At 42.1% G+C, this 18562-nt stretch overlaps 1 protein-coding gene across 1 annotated transcript in view; it reads right to left on the reverse strand.

The window, feature by feature from the left end:
• BPNT1 (3'(2'), 5'-bisphosphate nucleotidase 1) overlaps positions 1-18151 on the reverse strand; it is a 34841-nt gene extending 16690 nt beyond the window's left edge. Inside the window, exons 1-5 of the mRNA XM_089685026.1 lie at positions 18014-18151; positions 16277-16396; positions 11518-11645; positions 8870-8974; positions 3575-3682 (exon numbers count right to left, since the gene is read on the reverse strand). Coding sequence (XP_089541152.1) covers positions 3575-3682; positions 8870-8974; positions 11518-11645; positions 16277-16337 — 402 coding nt within the window. The 5' untranslated portion in view covers positions 16338-16396; positions 18014-18151. The remainder of the gene's footprint in view (positions 1-3574; positions 3683-8869; positions 8975-11517; positions 11646-16276; positions 16397-18013) is intronic.
• Positions 18152-18562: the final 411 nt, after the last annotated feature.

The raw sequence follows: 18562 nt of genomic DNA on the forward strand, positions 1-18562 counted from the left end.
TCACCGCCGTTACTAGTATACAATAAAATAAAAAATTCCAGTATGTATACCGCTATTTGTAGACAATACAACTTTCTCGTAAACCAATTAATTTACACGTATTGGGATTTTTTTTTTTAGCAAAGACATACAGAAGAATACATTTTGGCATAAATTTATGAAGAAATTTGATCTTGTACATTTTTTTATTGGATAGGTTTTATATAAAAAAAAGTCAAAAATTTTTTTCAAAATTGTCAGTCTTTTATGGTTTATAGCGCAAAAAATAAAAAAATGCAGAGGTGATCAAATACCACTCTATTTGCAGGAAAAACAGGACATAAATTTCATTTATGTACAGCATTGCATGACCGTGCAATTGTCAGTTAAAGTACAGCAGTGCCATATCGCAAAAAATGGCCTGGTCAGGAAGGGGGGTAAATCCTCTGGAGGGCAAATGGTTAAGCTGAATAAAAGAGCATCAAAAACTAATCAGTTTGAAAAGGACCTAAGGCTTGGGATTGACCACACTTCCTGTGGTTCGGTAGGGCAGCGGTAATTAAAATGAATGTCCTCCACAGACTATTCTTCTTCTACATGGATGCCTTTGTCTTACTTTTGTAAGCTTAGATGAAGGTGTAGTGCGTGTTTATGGACCAACCAGATTACGAGAATTGGCTACCAAGCTCTATCCTTACTAAAACATAAAGAGGGAATAGGACTGCCCAACTTTCAAAAATATTTTTGGCATGTCATTTCACCAGGATAGTTGACTGGAACTTCACATGGTAGTTTCAAGACTCAATTTTGCTAGAACAATGCAATGTGGGTGGATAGTATCGCTGCCTTGGATCCAAGCTTGCTTCATTCCTGAAGAATTGAAAGCACACCAAATTATTGGGAAAATGCTTTGTTGTTTTGGTGTGGTGTGTAAGAACCTGTCCCTCTTCACCTGAACCCTTAACACTGCTTGACCAAAATCAGGATTTTCCTTCTAATTTTTTTATGGACATACGGCCTTTAGTACAGTTGTTGCCCAAGAACTCTTTTGCGAAAAAGGACAATTTAAAAAAAATTTTTTTGAGGAGACATGGTCTCCTCACAAGGTACTTCCCAGATTCCTCATGTAGATGTACCTGCAGATCAGACACAATCTCTATGACCAAAAGAATAGGCATTTTTACTCTAGGGACCTTACCAGATTGGAGACTCTTTGCACAGCAACCGCCATGCAACCTCATGTGGTGTCTATGGTTTACTTAAAGAGGAACTTCACCTTAAAAAGTAAGTTCAGCTGCTCCTCCTACTACCCCCCCACTTCCACTTTGGAACATTTTTTGGGAAGGGGGTGGTGCCTAGTTCTGTCAGATTCTGCTGGAATTGCCTAGGTGACCTCAGCGGAAGTTTTGTTGATGTAACCAAGCTGAGGGCGCTTTACTCCATATATGGAGGAACTGCCTGGCGATTTAACAATTCTAGGAAACAGTACAAGTGGTTATAGCCCAAGTGACTAGAACACCTGTGCAATACCTGCTGTACCACACTTATTTACCCAACAGACAGTATTTTAATTCACTAGCCATGCACATGGTTAACAAGAGCGTGTATCCTGGTTCACTGGAAATCTAATTTGGTCCCCACAACAGCTGCAAGGCTCTCCTGCTTAGACAGGATAGCTATATTAGAGGAATTGGTACCAGGATAAACAGCACAAATGCAAAGCTACTTCAGCCCGCTGGCTACTTTTTAAAACAATGAATGTCTACTCTGACCTGATAGGGGTTACATTTGTACCATACCTGAGACCCCAAGAACCTTTAGGCTTCGTTCACACCAAATGTGCACAAAAACTGATGGAACGGACATGCAGATTTTACTTGCAGAGACACCAGTTTGAGTTTTATACACGTTGCAGATTCCCTGTGCAGAAACAATCTGCACATGACACCAGTGTTGTGGTGTGAAGAGGACACATAGAGAACAATTGATTTAATTGTGCCCTTGCAAAATGCACTCAGAAAAACTGACAGCTCTGCATCATGGTGTGAACGAGCCCTAATCAGTGAGTAAATCATGTTGGCGTGGTGGAACGTACCAGAGAGAAATCCAAGAGTATTCACTTTTTTTTGCTACTTCCGACATCTTTTCCCTAATTACCCCCCCCCACCCCCTTTTTTTCCTGTGTAAGGCCCCACTATTCTTATCACCATGTGGGCTCTAAGAAGACAGTAAAATCACCATCGGTGTAATGGTTTCTGCTGCGATTAAGATAAAAGAGAAGCTTAGCATTATCCACTGTGTGGGAGACCGTCAGTGTTAATGTGTGTTAGCATTTATACAAATCCTACCACTAGGTGCAGGAGTGGTGATATCAAGAGTAACGTAGAAGAAACTACACTGAGGCCCTTCGAAAAAGACATGTTTACGTATGCCCGTATTGTTTTTCTTCTTCCTCTTTCTCCTACCTGCTTTATTCTCGCTTTCTCCTTTCCCTTCCTCCGCTTCCCTTTTTGGATCCCTGATGTTTTCTTGTTTTATTTCACTTGGATAGTCACTTAATGCTTCTCATGTACTTATGGTTTGTTTCCTATATTTTTATGTCAATGACACCAAGGGGTTGATTTACTCAAACTGGAGAGTGTAAAATCTGGGGCAGCTCTGCATAGAAACCAATCAGTTTCCATTTTTTTTTCGTCAAAGCTTATTTGAACAAGCTGAAGTTAGAAGCTGATTGGCTACCATGCACAAATGCACCAGATTTTGCACTCACCGGTTTTAGCAAATCAACCCCTAAGTATTTTGTTTGCATTGGACACTTGTTAACCTCTGGTAGCTATCTGTATTAAATATATATATTCTTGTGTATGGAAAATCCAATAAAGAAATTTGTAGGAAAAAAAAGACTATATCGCCATCTGCTGGCTCAATAGAAGAATACAGAATATTAATATGTAATGTTTGATACCCACAGTTCAGGGACCTCTGTAGATGCTCTTGCGCAATTTAAAGACTCACATAGCTTGGAGTCTTCTGAGTCAAGCCTGGATCCCAGCCGGCTTTGCAATGCTGAAGTTCTGCTATAGCGATTGTTATAAAATTGTCTTTTTTATTAATAGTATATGTTATAGATGGCAGCAGAAAGACATACTATGCAGCAAGACAAAGCAAAGGTCAAGAAGACCCAGAAACAACTAATAAACACGACCTGTAAATATAAATATAGTGAACATAAATAGTCCAAAATGAAGATAAAGAGATCTGCTTTAATCCTCAGATGTACAATAGCTGTGAGAACAGCACGATAAACCAGATGAATATGTATACACACATAACATATAGTTGTGAATAGTATAAAATAATAGCGTCACTGTTTTACCAAGTAGACGTGAACAATATATGTTTATGCTTTTATTACCGAAGGGCATACAATTTATTTGCTAATGCAAATAATATAATCCAGGAGGCAATAAAGCAGATGCATTGCTGGAGGTCGCTGCCAATAAAAATAAAATAAAAAAAGTTTTTATGCATATTACCCTATGACTGCCCAAAGCACATGTATATACAGTATATTCAGGCCTAAGATTGTGCTTACCTCTTTCTCTTTAATATTGCTGAACTGAGCTGGGAAAGTGGTCTTCAAAATTTCTGCATATTCCCCAGTTTCGATCAGTGACTCTTCCACATCTGTAGAGGGCAAGTCCTGTGACAACAAGGTGATTTATCAACAATAAATATTACTGAACGTTATACAGGTATTTGTATAGGATGAGTGATTGTGTGGCGAGGATTCATTTTCTTATGTAGGTCTTATAGAAACATAGGGGCTGATTTACCAAAGGCAAATAGACTGTTCACTTTGCAAGGTCAGTTGCACTCTGCAAGTGAATTTGCTCCAGAGGTTAGTAAATGAGGGGAGGCTCTGCTGACTTACATCATCCAATCATGTGCAAGCAAAAATTCTGGGGTTTTTTTTTGGGGGGGGGGGTTTATTAAGCTTGCATGTGATTGGGTTTTTATTGCAAAGTGAAGCTTTATCTCATTTACTAAGCTCTGGAGCAAATTCCATTGTAAAGTGCAACTGCACTATGCAAAACTGAACAGTCCATTTGCTTTAGGCAAGTCAACCCTCTAAGTTTAAATGGGCACTTAAAGATCTATGTTTGTTAAGTTTTTCACAAGTTGGGAGTGAAGGGGGAAGGGGAAGGAGGGGTGGGGGGCTAGTAATCTAAACATTGATATCTGGTCATTGTAGATAATTTTTTTACCATCCTGTCTGGTTGTGTTTGTTCTTCTGCCCATAGAAATGGACTCCATTTACAAAATGATTTAGGAAACAGGGAGCACCACATCAATGGTTTAGAGTGTAAATATTGTTTTAATTATAGTTTATCAGCAAGAAACAAGGTAATGTGTTTTGGATGCTAAGAAGAACCCCTTCATCAGGCAGTAATATACTGGTGAAATTGAAGTTAAATGATAGTAGACTTGAAAGGATTATGAGGCCCAAGAGTACATATGTATAGCAGGGGCAGACTGACAACTCATGGGGCCCCCAGGCAATAAGGGATCATGGGGCCCCTGTGTCTTCGCCCACACCCAAAAAAGCCTATGAAAGATACCAGGGGCATCTCATGGGGCCCCCTACTGACCCTGAGCCCTCGGGCAGTGCCCGAGTGCTCTAATGGTCAGTCCACCCCTGATGTACAGTATATGCAAAAGCAGGCTTCAACAGCTGACCATCAAAGACCATCACCTCAGTCTGAAGTTTGGAAAATCAAGGAGAAGCAACAGTGAGGTCATCCCTCTGCTCACCCCTCTTAAGCCCCATACACACGGGCTGAATGTCAGCCGAATTCAGCCAGGACAGTAGAAACCAGCCAACATTCGGTCTGTGCGTACAGGTCTTTGTTCGACAGAAACCGATCTTACGTCCAGCTTCTAACGAGCATGCTGGAAAATCAGAAGCTGATCAGCATCTGATCAATGCTCTCAGCCACTGGCTGCAAAGCGCTGAACGATGTGTTCTGGCGGGAGGTGGTCCCCTTTTCAGAACATAATAGCACAGCGGTGAGATCGCTGTACTAACATCGCATAGTCAGTACAGAAACCTCCTAAGTTTTTTTTTCGTTCAGCCAGCTGAGTTAAACAAAAAAAAATCTTAACATGTGTACCAGGAATTATAAGCATGTTTTCTACTAGTACAAGTGCTTTTTACTGAACCTGAATAACAGTCCTGTCTGTCCCTCTTCCAGCTACAGTGCCAAAGTGCAAGAAGTGACAAGAGCCTTATATCAGGACAAATTCCAACACTTGCATTTAATTCAATTTTTATCTAATTAATAAATTAATTAATACATACACGATCATTGTGCATATACTATACACAGTGGGGAAAATAATTATTTGATTCTCTGCAGAGTTTGTAAGTCTGCCCGCTTACAAAGAAATGAAGGGTCTATTATTTTTAATCATAAGTGTATTTTCAATGATAGAGACAGAATATCAACCACAAATCCTAAGAAAAACACATGGTATAAATTGAGTTGCAGTTCCGTGAGTAAAATAAGTATTTTATCCCCTAGCAAAACATGACATACTTGTACACAATGCCTAAGAATGGTGATGGAATATAGTCTTTGCGAAAGTCCATAAGTGGCGGATGAGCAATGGGGATACTTCAAAGCACACATGCAATGCCCAGTAGCTCCTCGCTCAAGATAGGGGAAACTCTTGCAGACATATAAAACAGAAAGATAGCAGGGCGCTAGGCTGTCTTTCTGTTTTAAAACATGACTTAGTACTTGGTGGAGAAACCCTTGCTGGCAAGCACAGAGGCAAGACGTTTCTTGTAGTTGGTTACCAGGTTTGTACACATCTCAGGAGGGAGTTTGGTTCACTCTTCTTTACAGATGTTCTCTAAATCCTTAAGGTTTCTTGGCTGTAGCTAGGCAACTCGAAGTTTCAGCTCCCTCCATTAATTTCTATAGGATTAAGGTCTGGAGACTGGCTAGGCCACTCCATGACCTTAATGTGCTTCTTGAACCAGTCCTTTGTTTCCTTGGTGGTATTTTTGGGTCATTGTCATGCTGGAAGACTCACCCATGATCCATCTTAAGTGTTCTGGCTGAGGGAAGAAGGTTCTCATCCAAGATTTTACAATACATGGCCTCACACTGCGGCAAAGTCAGCCTGTACTTTTAGCAGAGTAACAGCCCCAAAACATAATGTTTCCACCTCCATGCTTGACTGTAGGGATGGTGTTCTTGGGGTCATAGTGAGCATTTTTCTTCCTCCAAACACAGCGAGTTTTGGTCTCATCTGACCACCGCACGTTCTCCCAATCCTTCTCTGAACCATCTAGATGCTCATTGGCAAATTTCAGATGGGCCTGTACATGTGCATTCTTGAGGAGGAGGACCTTGTGAAAACTGCAGGATTTCAATCCATGGTGGCGTATTGTGTTACCAATGGTTTGTTTGGCGACTGTGATCCCAACTGCCTTGCGATCATTCACAAGCTCCTCCTGTGTAGTTCTGGGCTGATCCCTAACTTTTCTCATGATTATCCTTACCCCATGAGGTGAAACCTTGTATGGAGTGCCAGTCCAAGGGCAATTGATGGTTATTTTGTATTTCTTCCATCACTCCATCTTTCTTTGAAAGCTCCTTGGCCTTGACTATGGTTGTGAGGTTTAAATTAGTGGTGCACCAAAATTAAAACTCTGGTGCCGAAACCGAAAATTCAAAATGCACTTAGGCGAAAACAGAAACCGAAATGCGCAAATATGAATATATATTTTTTGGAAAAAAATACACGGATAAAAAAAATTGGAAAAAAACCCAAAAACAATATATACCCCAGTTTTTTTGTAAAATATGAAATAGGATGTTACGGAGAGTAAATAGATACCCAACATGTCACGTTTTAAAATTGCGCACGCTCATGGAATGGTGTGAAACTGCGTGTACACAGCGAGTATAACAAGCATGCTTTACTGCATATACAGACTGATTTTACATTTGTGGGTTTAGTAACACTTTAAAGAAACACTTTGAAAACACATCAGATCTCAATGTGGAAAAATATCATGCTGGATATCTATACTGATATGAACTGGGTAATGTGTTAGGAACATAAGGATGTCCCATCGTTTGATGGAAATGAAAATTATCAACCTACAGAGGACTGAATTCAAAGACACCCCAAAAAATCAAAGTGAACAAAATGATGCAGCAGGCTAGTTCATTTTGATGAAATTTTATTGCAGCAACTCAAAATGGTACTCAGTAGTTTGTATGGCCCCCAAGTGCTTGTATGCATGGCTGACAACGTTGGGACCTGCTCTTAATGAGCTGATGGATGGTGTCCTGGGGTATTTCCTCCCAGATCTGGACCAGAGCATCACTGAGCTCCTAGACAGTCTGAGGTGTAACCTGGCAAACATGATATCCCAGATGTGTTCTATTGGATTTAGGTCAGGCGAACATGGGGGCCATTTAATGGTATCAATTCCTTCATCCTCCAGGAACTACCTGCATACTCTCGCCACATGAGGCCAGGCATTGTCGTGCACCAGGAGGAACCCAGGACCTACTGCACTAGCATAGAGTCTGACAATGGGTCCAAGGATTTCATACCGATACCGAATGGCCATTGTCTAGCTTGTAGAGGTCTGTGCATCCCTTTATGGATATGCCTCCCCAGACCATCACTGACTAACCACCAAAACGGTCATTCTGAACGATGTTACAGGCAGAAAAACGTTCTCCAGACGCTTTCATGTCTGTCACATGTGATCAGAGTGAACCTGCTCTCATTTGAAAAGCACAGGGTGCCAGTGGCGGACCTGCCAATTCTGATGTTCAATGACAAATGCCAATCGAGCTCTATGGTGCCGGGCAGTGAGCACAGGGCCCACTAGAGGATGTCGGGCCCTCAGTCCACCCTCATGAAGTCTGTTTCTGATTGTTTGGTCAGAGACATTCACACCAGTCGCCTGCTGGAGGTAATTTTGTAGGGCTCTGGCAGTGCTCATCCTGTTCCTCCTTGCACAAAATGAGCAGATACCAGTCCTGCTGATGGGTTAGGGAACTTCTACGGCCCTCTCCAGCTCTACTAGAGTAACTGCCTGTCTCCTGGAATCTCCTCCATGCACTTGAGACTGTGCTGGGAAACACAGCAAACCTTCTATAAATGGTACATACTGATATGCCATCCTGCAGGAGTTGGACTGCCTGTGCAACTTTTGTAGGGTCCAGGTATCGCCTCATGCTACCAGTAGTGACACTGACCCTAGCCAAATGCAAAACTAGTTAAAAACAGTCAGAAAAGATGAGTGGGGAAAAAAATTTAAGTGGCCTCCACCTATAATACCATTCCTGTTTTGGGGGTTGTCTCATTGTTGCCCATCTAGTGTACATGTTGTTAATGTTGCGGTTTTGTTGTTAAGCAACAAAATGTGATTATTTAAAGAAGGGTGATTATTTTCCAAACACACTATATATTACTCTGTAATTTCCTTATTACAGAGAGAATCATAGTTGAGTAACGCCAGTGACAGCATCAGCACTGTGCACGAAGTGGTTAACATATGTATGAATTATACTGACGTGGTGAACCTTTGTATGCTTTCTATAGAATAATGCACTCACTACAATAGTTGTAAGAGTATGAAAAATCATCTTGGAGTTCTGTGGCCTATATACAACACACTTTATAGTCTCATGGTTTTATATGATCACAGATCTCCCTACAACTTTTAAGACTGTAATAAACTGATGTTAGGGGTGCATTATCCACACAGAAGGCTGTACAGCAACCCCGATTTTTGATGCCTGCAGTACTGGTTGATGTGCCATGCAAATTATTCCATAGGTATAATGAGTACCTCTTCACCAATGATGGTTAGCTGTGGGAATTTTCTTGCAAGAGAGGAACATATACTTTGTTGAACCAGGCGGTCAGCCGCAGTCTGCAGGTCATTTGCTCCAGTCTACAAACAAAGATGTCAGATCAGATTCCAAAAACAATTTTCATTCATCAGTCAATTATGATAATTGTATTTGTTTATGAGAGAAAGATAGCATTTTACGTGGCTGGAAGAGGACAGGGACAAGGTGTGTTCAGAAAAATGTAATGCTTTAAAACGTCCCATTCCCACCTGGCCTAAAGTGGCTGAATTTTGTTTAAATCAAGCACTTCTCTTAAGAAAACCTGTCATGAAAGAAATATGGTGGCCATCATTGCTGACCTCTTTCTGAAAAGGCTAGTTTTCTGTCTGTCTCTGGCTTCATCATTTTGTTTCGCTGATCTGGTGGAACCATGCAGCAACCAAAGTCTGAGTGCAGCCAGAACTCCTGACGTATACTTGATATTGGTCAGTGACTCAGAAAATACAGAAAACAATGGAGCGGGATGATAGCTAGCATTTTCAGAAGAGGAGGTCAGCTAAGGTATCCTCAATATATTTTTTGTATGTATGTAATTTTACCAATAAAATGTCTATATAAATCTTTTTCTATGTATACTTTTAAGTTGTAGTCATATACAGTGGATACATCATGTGGGCATCTAAATTTGCTAATTAAATGATCTCAGGATGCTTCTTTTTCAGTGGCATAGCACATGTTATATGCCTCAATTCTCCTGGCTAGTCTAGACTACAACTTCACCAACAGCTGTTGGGAAGTCATCAGCACAATGTCTAAATTCCAATAACCTTTGCAAAGGATTTTTCCCCAGATGCAATTCAGTCAGCCCCTACAGAGAATAGTACTGAGATAAAATTAAATAATGAAAAGGCACAAAGGTTCAAGAAAACACAAACAAAACAAGTAAAAATGTATAGATAAAGCATTCTCCAGGATACTAGCAAACCCCCCCCCCCCCCCCCCACTAGTCTGAAAATCCTGGGGCCCTTCTTCAGGTGTCCACATCACGGCCACAATATGGACACTTGTTGATGGAGGTGAAACTTCCAGCGACCAGGTCCTCTGTCATAGGCTCCAGAGGTAGGAGAACTCACAGAGGTAGTAAGACGACCAGTGCCCATGAAGATAATGAGAAGGGAAGAATGCCTGTTCCCCAGGGCAGGGAAATTAGCTTGGCTCATAGAGGGAAATGACTTTCATCAATGGCCTCCTAAGCAGGATGGCTGAGGAAGAGGTGTTTGGAATCAGGACTGAGGAGTAAGGTAACTGATGCAAAATGCACTAAATTTCATTTTTGACTAGAGTTGGGCTTTAAGAATTTGAAATTAGCTATACATGTAAGAAAAGTCAGTAGATACTTGCCTTTTCAGTTGCTTGCACTGCCGAACATCACTTGGATGCTGAGAAATCTTCAGCTGAAATCCATTATCAAACTGATACTTCAGAGTGTCGATCTCTTGGGCCCCATGCAGCTGTTTCTGGATCGTCTCTCTGACCTCCACCCATTACAGAGTACAATATTGATGTGATCACTATTGTACAAGAGTGGAGGTCAGGAGGAACCAGTGAGAGCTGAAGGATCGAGAAGTGTTGGTTTTAGTTTGGACCCCCTAGTATTGAAGCGGTGTTCAGGGGCCTTAGCAGCAGGAAGGGCAAACTACTGACTTCTTTAATAAGTATAATGTTTTCTAAATTCTTGACTATAATGGCATGGTAATTTTAAAGTAACATTATGCCAACCACTCAGTATTAAATGAGATTTCCAGCCAAAGCAGTTATCTCTTTTGTTTGTCTTGGGCGAGAAAGTAAAGCAGCCCATAGATTATGCAGTTTTCTTTCCTTCCACCTTGGGGTTGATAAGGGAATCCCTCCCACAGTACTGTTGGGTTCTTCCAGCGGGGAGCATTCCCTGTCAGCAAAACACAATTAGTGTTGCCAGCTATAGCCACCTGCACAAATTCTTCAGGAAAAACCCAGTAGGTTGGTTGTACTGAAGTTAATTGATGGATCGACTTCAGTACAACAAGCTTGCCAACAGATGGATGGAATCTCAACCAGTCCCTGCTGACCCGGCCAAGATTCGATCCATCTATGGCTGGCTTTAGGGGAAAGATTTACAACAGAAAGCAATAGAAATGCACAATTTCTAGTAGGAAAAGTGTTTTACTGCTGTTGGCGCTCCTGATGGGAAATCACCCAAATTGGAACCTAGCCAGAGCTGTATAGAGGTTGTAATCCTTCCCATACGCAAAGCTAAGATTATATGGGGTTAAGGATCCTCCTGCTTCCCATAATATAGTTTTTGGCCCTGGAGATTGGCACAACAAAAAGCACAAGGCTACATCATGGGAGAAAAGGGAAAAAAATCATAAGATGTTGTTGGCAAATGGGGTGGTGGGAACCACTGGGAAGGTAAGTATCAGCAGTACAAGGTGAGGGAGGGGGCTATCCAAAAAACCTTTTGTTCAGAACAGGAAAAGTACCGTTTTGCATAATGCTATATTTTTTAAAAATACAAAGTTTCTGAAATGTAGCATTCTTGAATGACTGCAATAAATAAATAAACAATAATAGTAATAATAAAATGAAAAATACTAATCACAACCTTTTCCACAATACCCAGATCTCCTCCACTCATAACACTTCTGACAATGGTTCCAGCTTTTTCAGAAATGGAGTGACAATTCGCCATCAGCCTGGTCAAAATGTTGGCGGTTGAGGACATCGTGAAAGCTAGGAAAAAACACATGAAAGGTGACTTTATTCAGACCACAGCCCAAAACAAGTGTGTTTATATAGATCTGATTTGTCTTACAGCACAAACTTAGGCATTGCTGAAAAGTGTGAAAGTTAAAACAAGAATAGCAGCCTTATACATAATTTCACATAAAATATATTAAATTATATAATACTGTTTAAAAAATTGCTGTTTGGTTTCCTGTTGGGGATATTCACCCCTTGAACTGGGAAACAAACAATGGTAAATCTAAAATTTTAGAGTTATCACCAGAAGAAGAAGTGATCACTACGGGAGATTTCCTCTAACTTCTGGTTGTGTCCCTGGGTTGGAAAGTGAGAGAAAATTTCTACAACCGTACACAGAGAACAATAATTACCATTACAGGGTTTAAACCTTTCCTCAATGAAAGAATAGAGAAAAAAAAAAAGGGAAAAAAAAAAACACGTTTTGGCCCTACATAAACTTTAACACTGGTGGACTGAATTACATGGCATCTCCCATTGACTTTATCACAGTCTCACCCCTCGAGAGATTTTTAGTAATGTACAATAAATTAAAATGTAACCTCATAGGAGGTGAGTAGGCCAATGAGCTAAGGTGCAAAACCTCACGTTCAGAGACACACATACAACAACTTTAAGTTTGCATGTTTTTTTAGAGACTGTGACAGTGTTGTTTCTTTTCATCATGGCTGGGGCTGTAAAGCTGGCCATGCACTGTGCAAAAACTGGCCTAACCCATAACAACCTGTGTGTGAACTCAAATTTAAGGCGGTACCCTGTATTAGAAGTGAGCCGTACACCTGATGCAATTGTACCATAACTCAAGATTCTGTACTGTCAACCACTTTGTCCCATGAGACTGCACACCTTGTCCTGCGAAATATGACATTTAGAAGGGAACATCACTGAGTTTGTGTCACATTCCACCAGTCCAGCTTTCCTATCACCTCACTCACAATGATTGAGTATGGATCCCGACATGTAACAGTTCAAACCCCCTCTGTGAACTCTTCCCGTACCTGCGGCTAGGTTCCTAAAGGTTTCTGCCATGCTGGTTTGGCCCCGATTGCATGGGGCACCGACCGCTAGCTGGGGAATCAGCAAACTGATCCCCGTGCTATACATAGAACCAGTCACCCCTGCCGGTACTGTCCTTACACTGTCTGGCTGCCATATCATTATTTTGCGATTGTTACCATTAGCAACTACATGTCCTTCTCTTCACCCCAAGTGTGTGTAATAGGCCCTGTTCTTTTTCATACACCATATACCACTATATACCCCTTTCAATCCAACAGTGCAATGAACATGCACCACAGTCCTCCCCTAACTGACTAGATACAGGCTGCCCAGTGCATACCTCCCCAGGGGTGGACTCCCTAAGAGTCCATAGAGTGGAGGAGTCCTGGCCCAAGGTGAACTTCCCTTTGAAGGTGCTCCATATGCTGCCAATGGTTACATCTTCATTCTTTGCCACTCATCTCCTTCCCATGCAGGCCATGGCAGAGAGCCCCTAAACAGAGCCTTTCCCCTATTTATAGACTGCACAGGGTGGAGGGCAGAGCCCAGAAATTCCCAAAAAGTGCAGAGCCTGGCTTAAACTCTTCCTACCTGGGCATCCTGGTAAACTTATCTAACTCAACATAAGCACCTGTAAGCACCTGCTTACAAACCAATTAGAAACCCTCTTTCAGTGACATCATCTGGAATTTTCTTGGAGATGCTGCTTTTTGCACATTATCTTTGCTCACTGCATTGCCTTACTGTATTTACTAGATTAATTTCTGTGTTGGCTGTAATTCTTTGTGGATGCACTTAGGAACCGTGTTATAGATGGACTTTTTGCATCAAGTGATTGACATTTAAGTGTCAATGACAATGGTGACCGGAGAACTTCAACTCTGCTCCTGTACAGGAGTCTTGCTATAAAAGTTCACTTTTATAGCAGCTATTGTTCCATGGATTACTATGGCAAGGACTACCTAGTGTATTAAGAAGCTTTCCACTCCTCATTGTTACACAATCACCGTGAGTCAGATTTCTGTGCTGGAGCAAAGGCGAAGATCTCAAGTCACCTGTGTCATTAACACTTATGGTTTCAACCACTTGTCCCAGAAAGTTCACCCATAACACAACACCCCAGCGCATCCACAAAGCAACAGTCACAAAAGCCAGTCTCCAAAAAAAAGCTGCCCCTGGAAGGTAGACAAAGAATAATAATTGCTCCTAATGCCCTCACCACCGAGCTCTGCCATACAGAAGAGAAAGTGCCCATTGAAAATCCTGCAGATTCGACACTTGTAGTAATTTCAGATTCCTGGTCCCCTGCTGTGGTGGGGACCAACAAATAGACATTCCAAGAAAAGTCAAATTCTGCAAGATGTCCAGTGCGTGTTTTCTCTTTAGCACTGAAGAGATCAGAAGCACAGGTAGCAGTAGAGGTGAGTATTTACAGATTTCCCTCCTTTGAAGATTGACTTTAGAGACCATATCACTTTAATATGCCTATACTAGGCATACATACAGTGCTAACCTCTATGCTCCCACTGCCAGGATATGCAAACAGGCCTACCAATGTTTCATTGCAAGTTTAAATTTGCTGAACAAGTTTAAACTTACACAATTGCACCCCCACCACCCTCAAATTAAATCACTTGGGCCTGGCATCAAGCCATGCATGGTTGGTACAGAAGAATCACATATTCCTCCATACTTGTAGGTACTAAATATTCTAATGAAAATTACAGATAGATAAAAGCATCAGCGGTGCGCAAGGAGGGAAAGTATTCGCTGCTTAAAGACACCCTAGACAATTTATCCTGTTACTTTGCCATGTATAGACAAACATAGGTTCATTTTCAGGGCCAATCAGTGGTGAGATGCATCATGCAGATGCCAACCATTACCCTGAAATTCCTTAGCAGACAAGCTCTATTCATCTGAACAGTACAGGATAGACATTGGTGTACACAGACAGATTACTGCATATTTTCTGAATGCCAATGTCCTTACCTGTCCCCAGCAATTCTCAGCTGCATATGTGCCTACGATAAATTAAACCTGTAGGAAGTGCTGCAAAAATCCAGCTAAGGTACCCAGTACTGCATCCACAGCCTGTATGATGTGCACAATGTAGTTTATAAACCTTAATAGAACAGTGGTCTGATAATTCGCAGCCTTTTGGTACTGTATAACAGAATCAAATACATAACATAATCGCCTTAACTAACCTTTGTGTGTGTTCCTCTTGAAAAAAGAAGTATGGTATTTCTTTTTTTTTTTTTTTAAATCATACTTACCTAGGTGGATGCAGCATCGATCTGATGCTGCATGTGACTTCCAACGGTTCTAAGGGAGAGAACTCAGCGATCACGTGACCGCTGATCGCTGCGTTCTCACAGCTGCTCTGAGCAAAGAGCAGTGACTGTCAGTAACCGCTTTCTGCTCTGCCCCCCCACACTCACTGGAGTGTTGGGGGGTGGAGGAGGAGGGAGCGGCTGGCTCAGGCTCTCAGAAGATCACTGACAGGCTAAGCCAGGTGCTGCTCAAGACTCTGGTGTGGATCCCGACTTTAAAGTCAGGATCTTTCCCCAGTTTGGACTGGCTGAGTGATTTCAGCCCACTGTCAGCTGAAAATGGGTCACAGGAGTGCAGAACAAACTGCATTCCTGTGATCCACAGAAGTACAGCCAAAAGAGCTTTGGTTGTACTTCTCTTTTAAGCCTGGAGTTCCGCTTTAACCTGACCTTAACATTTAACCTTGCCCTTACCCTATACCTAACACAAATCAACACCTGTCCCTCTTTAACCCCTAAAATCCTAACCACATAAACACTTAAATGCCCCAAAATCTTAAAACATTATCAATTCTGCACTGACAGCTAGAGCAGCAAAACCTTGCACAGAATACCACTGTCCTGGCCTTCTCCTCTCTGGCCTAAAGTTGTGACTACAATGACATCTGTCAACTGTTAACCCAGGCAATGACAGAGAAAACTGCTATACAGGTGTTTACAGGTACACTGTCTGCTCATATTATTTTCCAAATGTAAGTACAACTTCAGTCCAAAGGGCAAAAAGCCCTTTTCTGCTCTCCCCTGGGCCAAAGAAAGTTACAATAACCCAAACACATCATATACTACATATAACTTCACATACAACAGGCTGTAGGAATGCAAAAAATAGAATAGGGACAGTGGATCCCAACAAAAATCAGGTTTTCTTCTAAAGGTTAAAGGACTGGACACACATCTAATATTTTATAACACCTGAGCCTGTATTAAAACTAGCTGTTGGTCAACATCAAGCTGACAATAGTAGAATATTAAACATTTAGTATGAAAATTACAGGTTTACTAAGTATATTCATTATGGTCATTTCCAGGGATCTTGTATAAAAGCAAACCTGATAAAGAACTTGCCAAACCAATGACAAGGTCAAGCGGCCTTACTGATAATCTATTGAGGTAGACAGGAGAATGTGTGGACCAAAAATTGTGTTTTTCTGCACAAAGGTTTGAACTATAGGTCAAACTCCCTAGAGATTTGTAATATTTTTTAATAAAAGGTAAAAGTAACAAACATGCATTGTTCTGATTTAGTTGCTGTGAACGGCAACCTACCTGCACCCCTGATCCTGTACAGACAAGGTACTGCCAAGAAGTGAAAAGGCTTACAGAGCATTGCAACACTCTCCTTGTACTCACAGCCACTTCCTAGTTCACCGCCGCTGCTCCTGGGTCCTAGAAACACCAGATTGTTTGAGTGAGGCTTTCATCCATCAATTGTCCTGAAGATCAAAAGCTTAGCTATGCCCACAGCAGGGAGATCCAACAGTATTGTATGACCGTTACTGCCATGGCTGCCATTGTGGGGCCCCGTACTGCCTGCCTGACACAGTTTTCCCCTTACAGCCAGACAGACAGGGACAAGGGATTTTAAATACCTTATTGTGCATACACAGTAATCCCACCAGCCGTGGCTCAGCAATTAAAGTTCCCCGGGCCTCATCAGTTCAGTAGCAGGAGCTGGCGATAGAGAGGGGACTATGTATTTGTATATCTTTGGGAGTGGATTATTCCTCCATGTTGTGGCTCCCAACAATTACATTAACCCTAGGTTCACATCTGTGCTGGTAGTGCGGATCTGCATGAAAATCTGTGCAGCCGCACCAGCCGCACAGAGAAATGCGGACCCGTGGGTGGGTGCCATTATTTCTAATGGCACGCCGCCCGCACTGGAAAATGCAACCGTACTGGGAACCAAGGTTCCCATGTGGGCTGTGTTTTCCAAAGAAGTGCAGGGACTTCTTCCCTGGTTGTCACGGCACAGGAGTCCATTCAAATGAATGGGCCCTCGTGCCCGTGCAAAACGCGGCCCGCGCAGCCACATATATGTGAACCGGGGGTATAGTTCCGCCTGCCTTGACAGATTGATATAGAAAAAGAGGTCAGAACTTTAATTTAATTGTCAGGAGCCACAGCACAGAGGATTACTCAATGTGCTCCTGAAAATAAGTAAATAGTCCCTTCTCTGTCCCCGGCTCCTACTGCTGAACTGATAGGCCTAGAGGAACTTTTATTTAATACCCGTGGGTTTACTGTGTGTGCTCCCATATATATGAGGGGTGTTCAAGTCAAACCGGGACTTTTAATTTTACAGGTATAAAAAGGGATGCTAGTGTGGTGCTACTACACGCAGTAGTAAATGTCAAGTGTGTCTTATTGCTGATAGGCTGCGCACATGTCCCAAGCCAGTCCAGAGACCATTAATCAAGATGGCAGACAACAATGTAAGTTCGTACATGGAACAGCGTGTAGTAATGAATTAAAACCTGTGGATATCAACAAAAGGCTTTAAAGTGGAGCTCCACCCAAAAGGGGAAGTTCCGCTTTAAGGACTGCTCCCCATTAAGTATTGGCACCTTTGGGGAGCAGGGGCAGGTACCCGAATTTGACAGGTACCTGCTCCCACTTCCGGTCCGATCACCTAGGCGATCGGAAGCGGAAGGTGTCCTTCCTCCCTGTAGTCTTTTGGGACACGTGACAGGTCCCAGAAGACTACAAGATCGTTCACTAAGCGCAGCGCTACTTGCGCATGCGCAGTTGGTACCTGGCTGTGAAGCCGCCAGCTGTCACAGCCAGGTGCCCACACTGAAGATGCCGGCCTCCTGGAATACAGGATGGCCGGTGAAACGAGGGACAGGTAAGTGGCTGTTTTTTTACAGTTTTTGTAGCTGCTGACTTTTATTTTTTGATAGGTTAAGTGGAACTCTGCTTTAAGTACAGTACAGTGATGAGACACTCAGCTGCAGAAAGACATTTGAATGGTATAAACGTTTCAAAGAATGCCGTACTTACATCAGAGATTTTCCCGGCCGTGGTGGTTCCCAGCCTACAGCAGTCTTGAATGGTATAAACGTTTCAAAGATGGCAGTACATACATCAGTGACGATGCCAGTCGTGGTGGTTCCCAGCCCACAGCAGTCATTCCTGTGAACATTCAGCACGTGCAACGTCTGATCCTGGATAATTAACGCATAACCTGTCAGGAGATTGCTCAAGAGATGAATCTTTCTGTGGGAACATTAAACACAATCATTCACAAACATTTGCATTTTCGAAAGGCTAGCACACGCTGAGTACCAAGACAGCTTTTTGCTTTTGACCGGCACAGAAGAGTTGAAGTCTGCACTGCATTAAAGGAGCCTTTTGACAGAGAAGAGCAGGATTTTCTGGATCACCTCATTACATGTGACAAAACCTGGGCACATTTTTTCACTTTGGAATCAAAATGAGCATCAACGCAGCGGAAGTATGCAGACTCACCACCACAAAAAAAAATTTTTGAACAATTGTCTCTGCTGGTAGAGTGATGGCAAGTGTTTCTGGTGACAAATTAGTTCCTCA

This window comes from Staurois parvus, unplaced genomic scaffold (genome assembly GCF_062004578.1).
Source record: "Staurois parvus isolate SC_StPar_1 unplaced genomic scaffold, SC_StPar_1.0 ptg000362l, whole genome shotgun sequence".
Lineage (NCBI taxonomy): Eukaryota > Metazoa > Chordata > Amphibia > Anura > Ranidae > Staurois > Staurois parvus.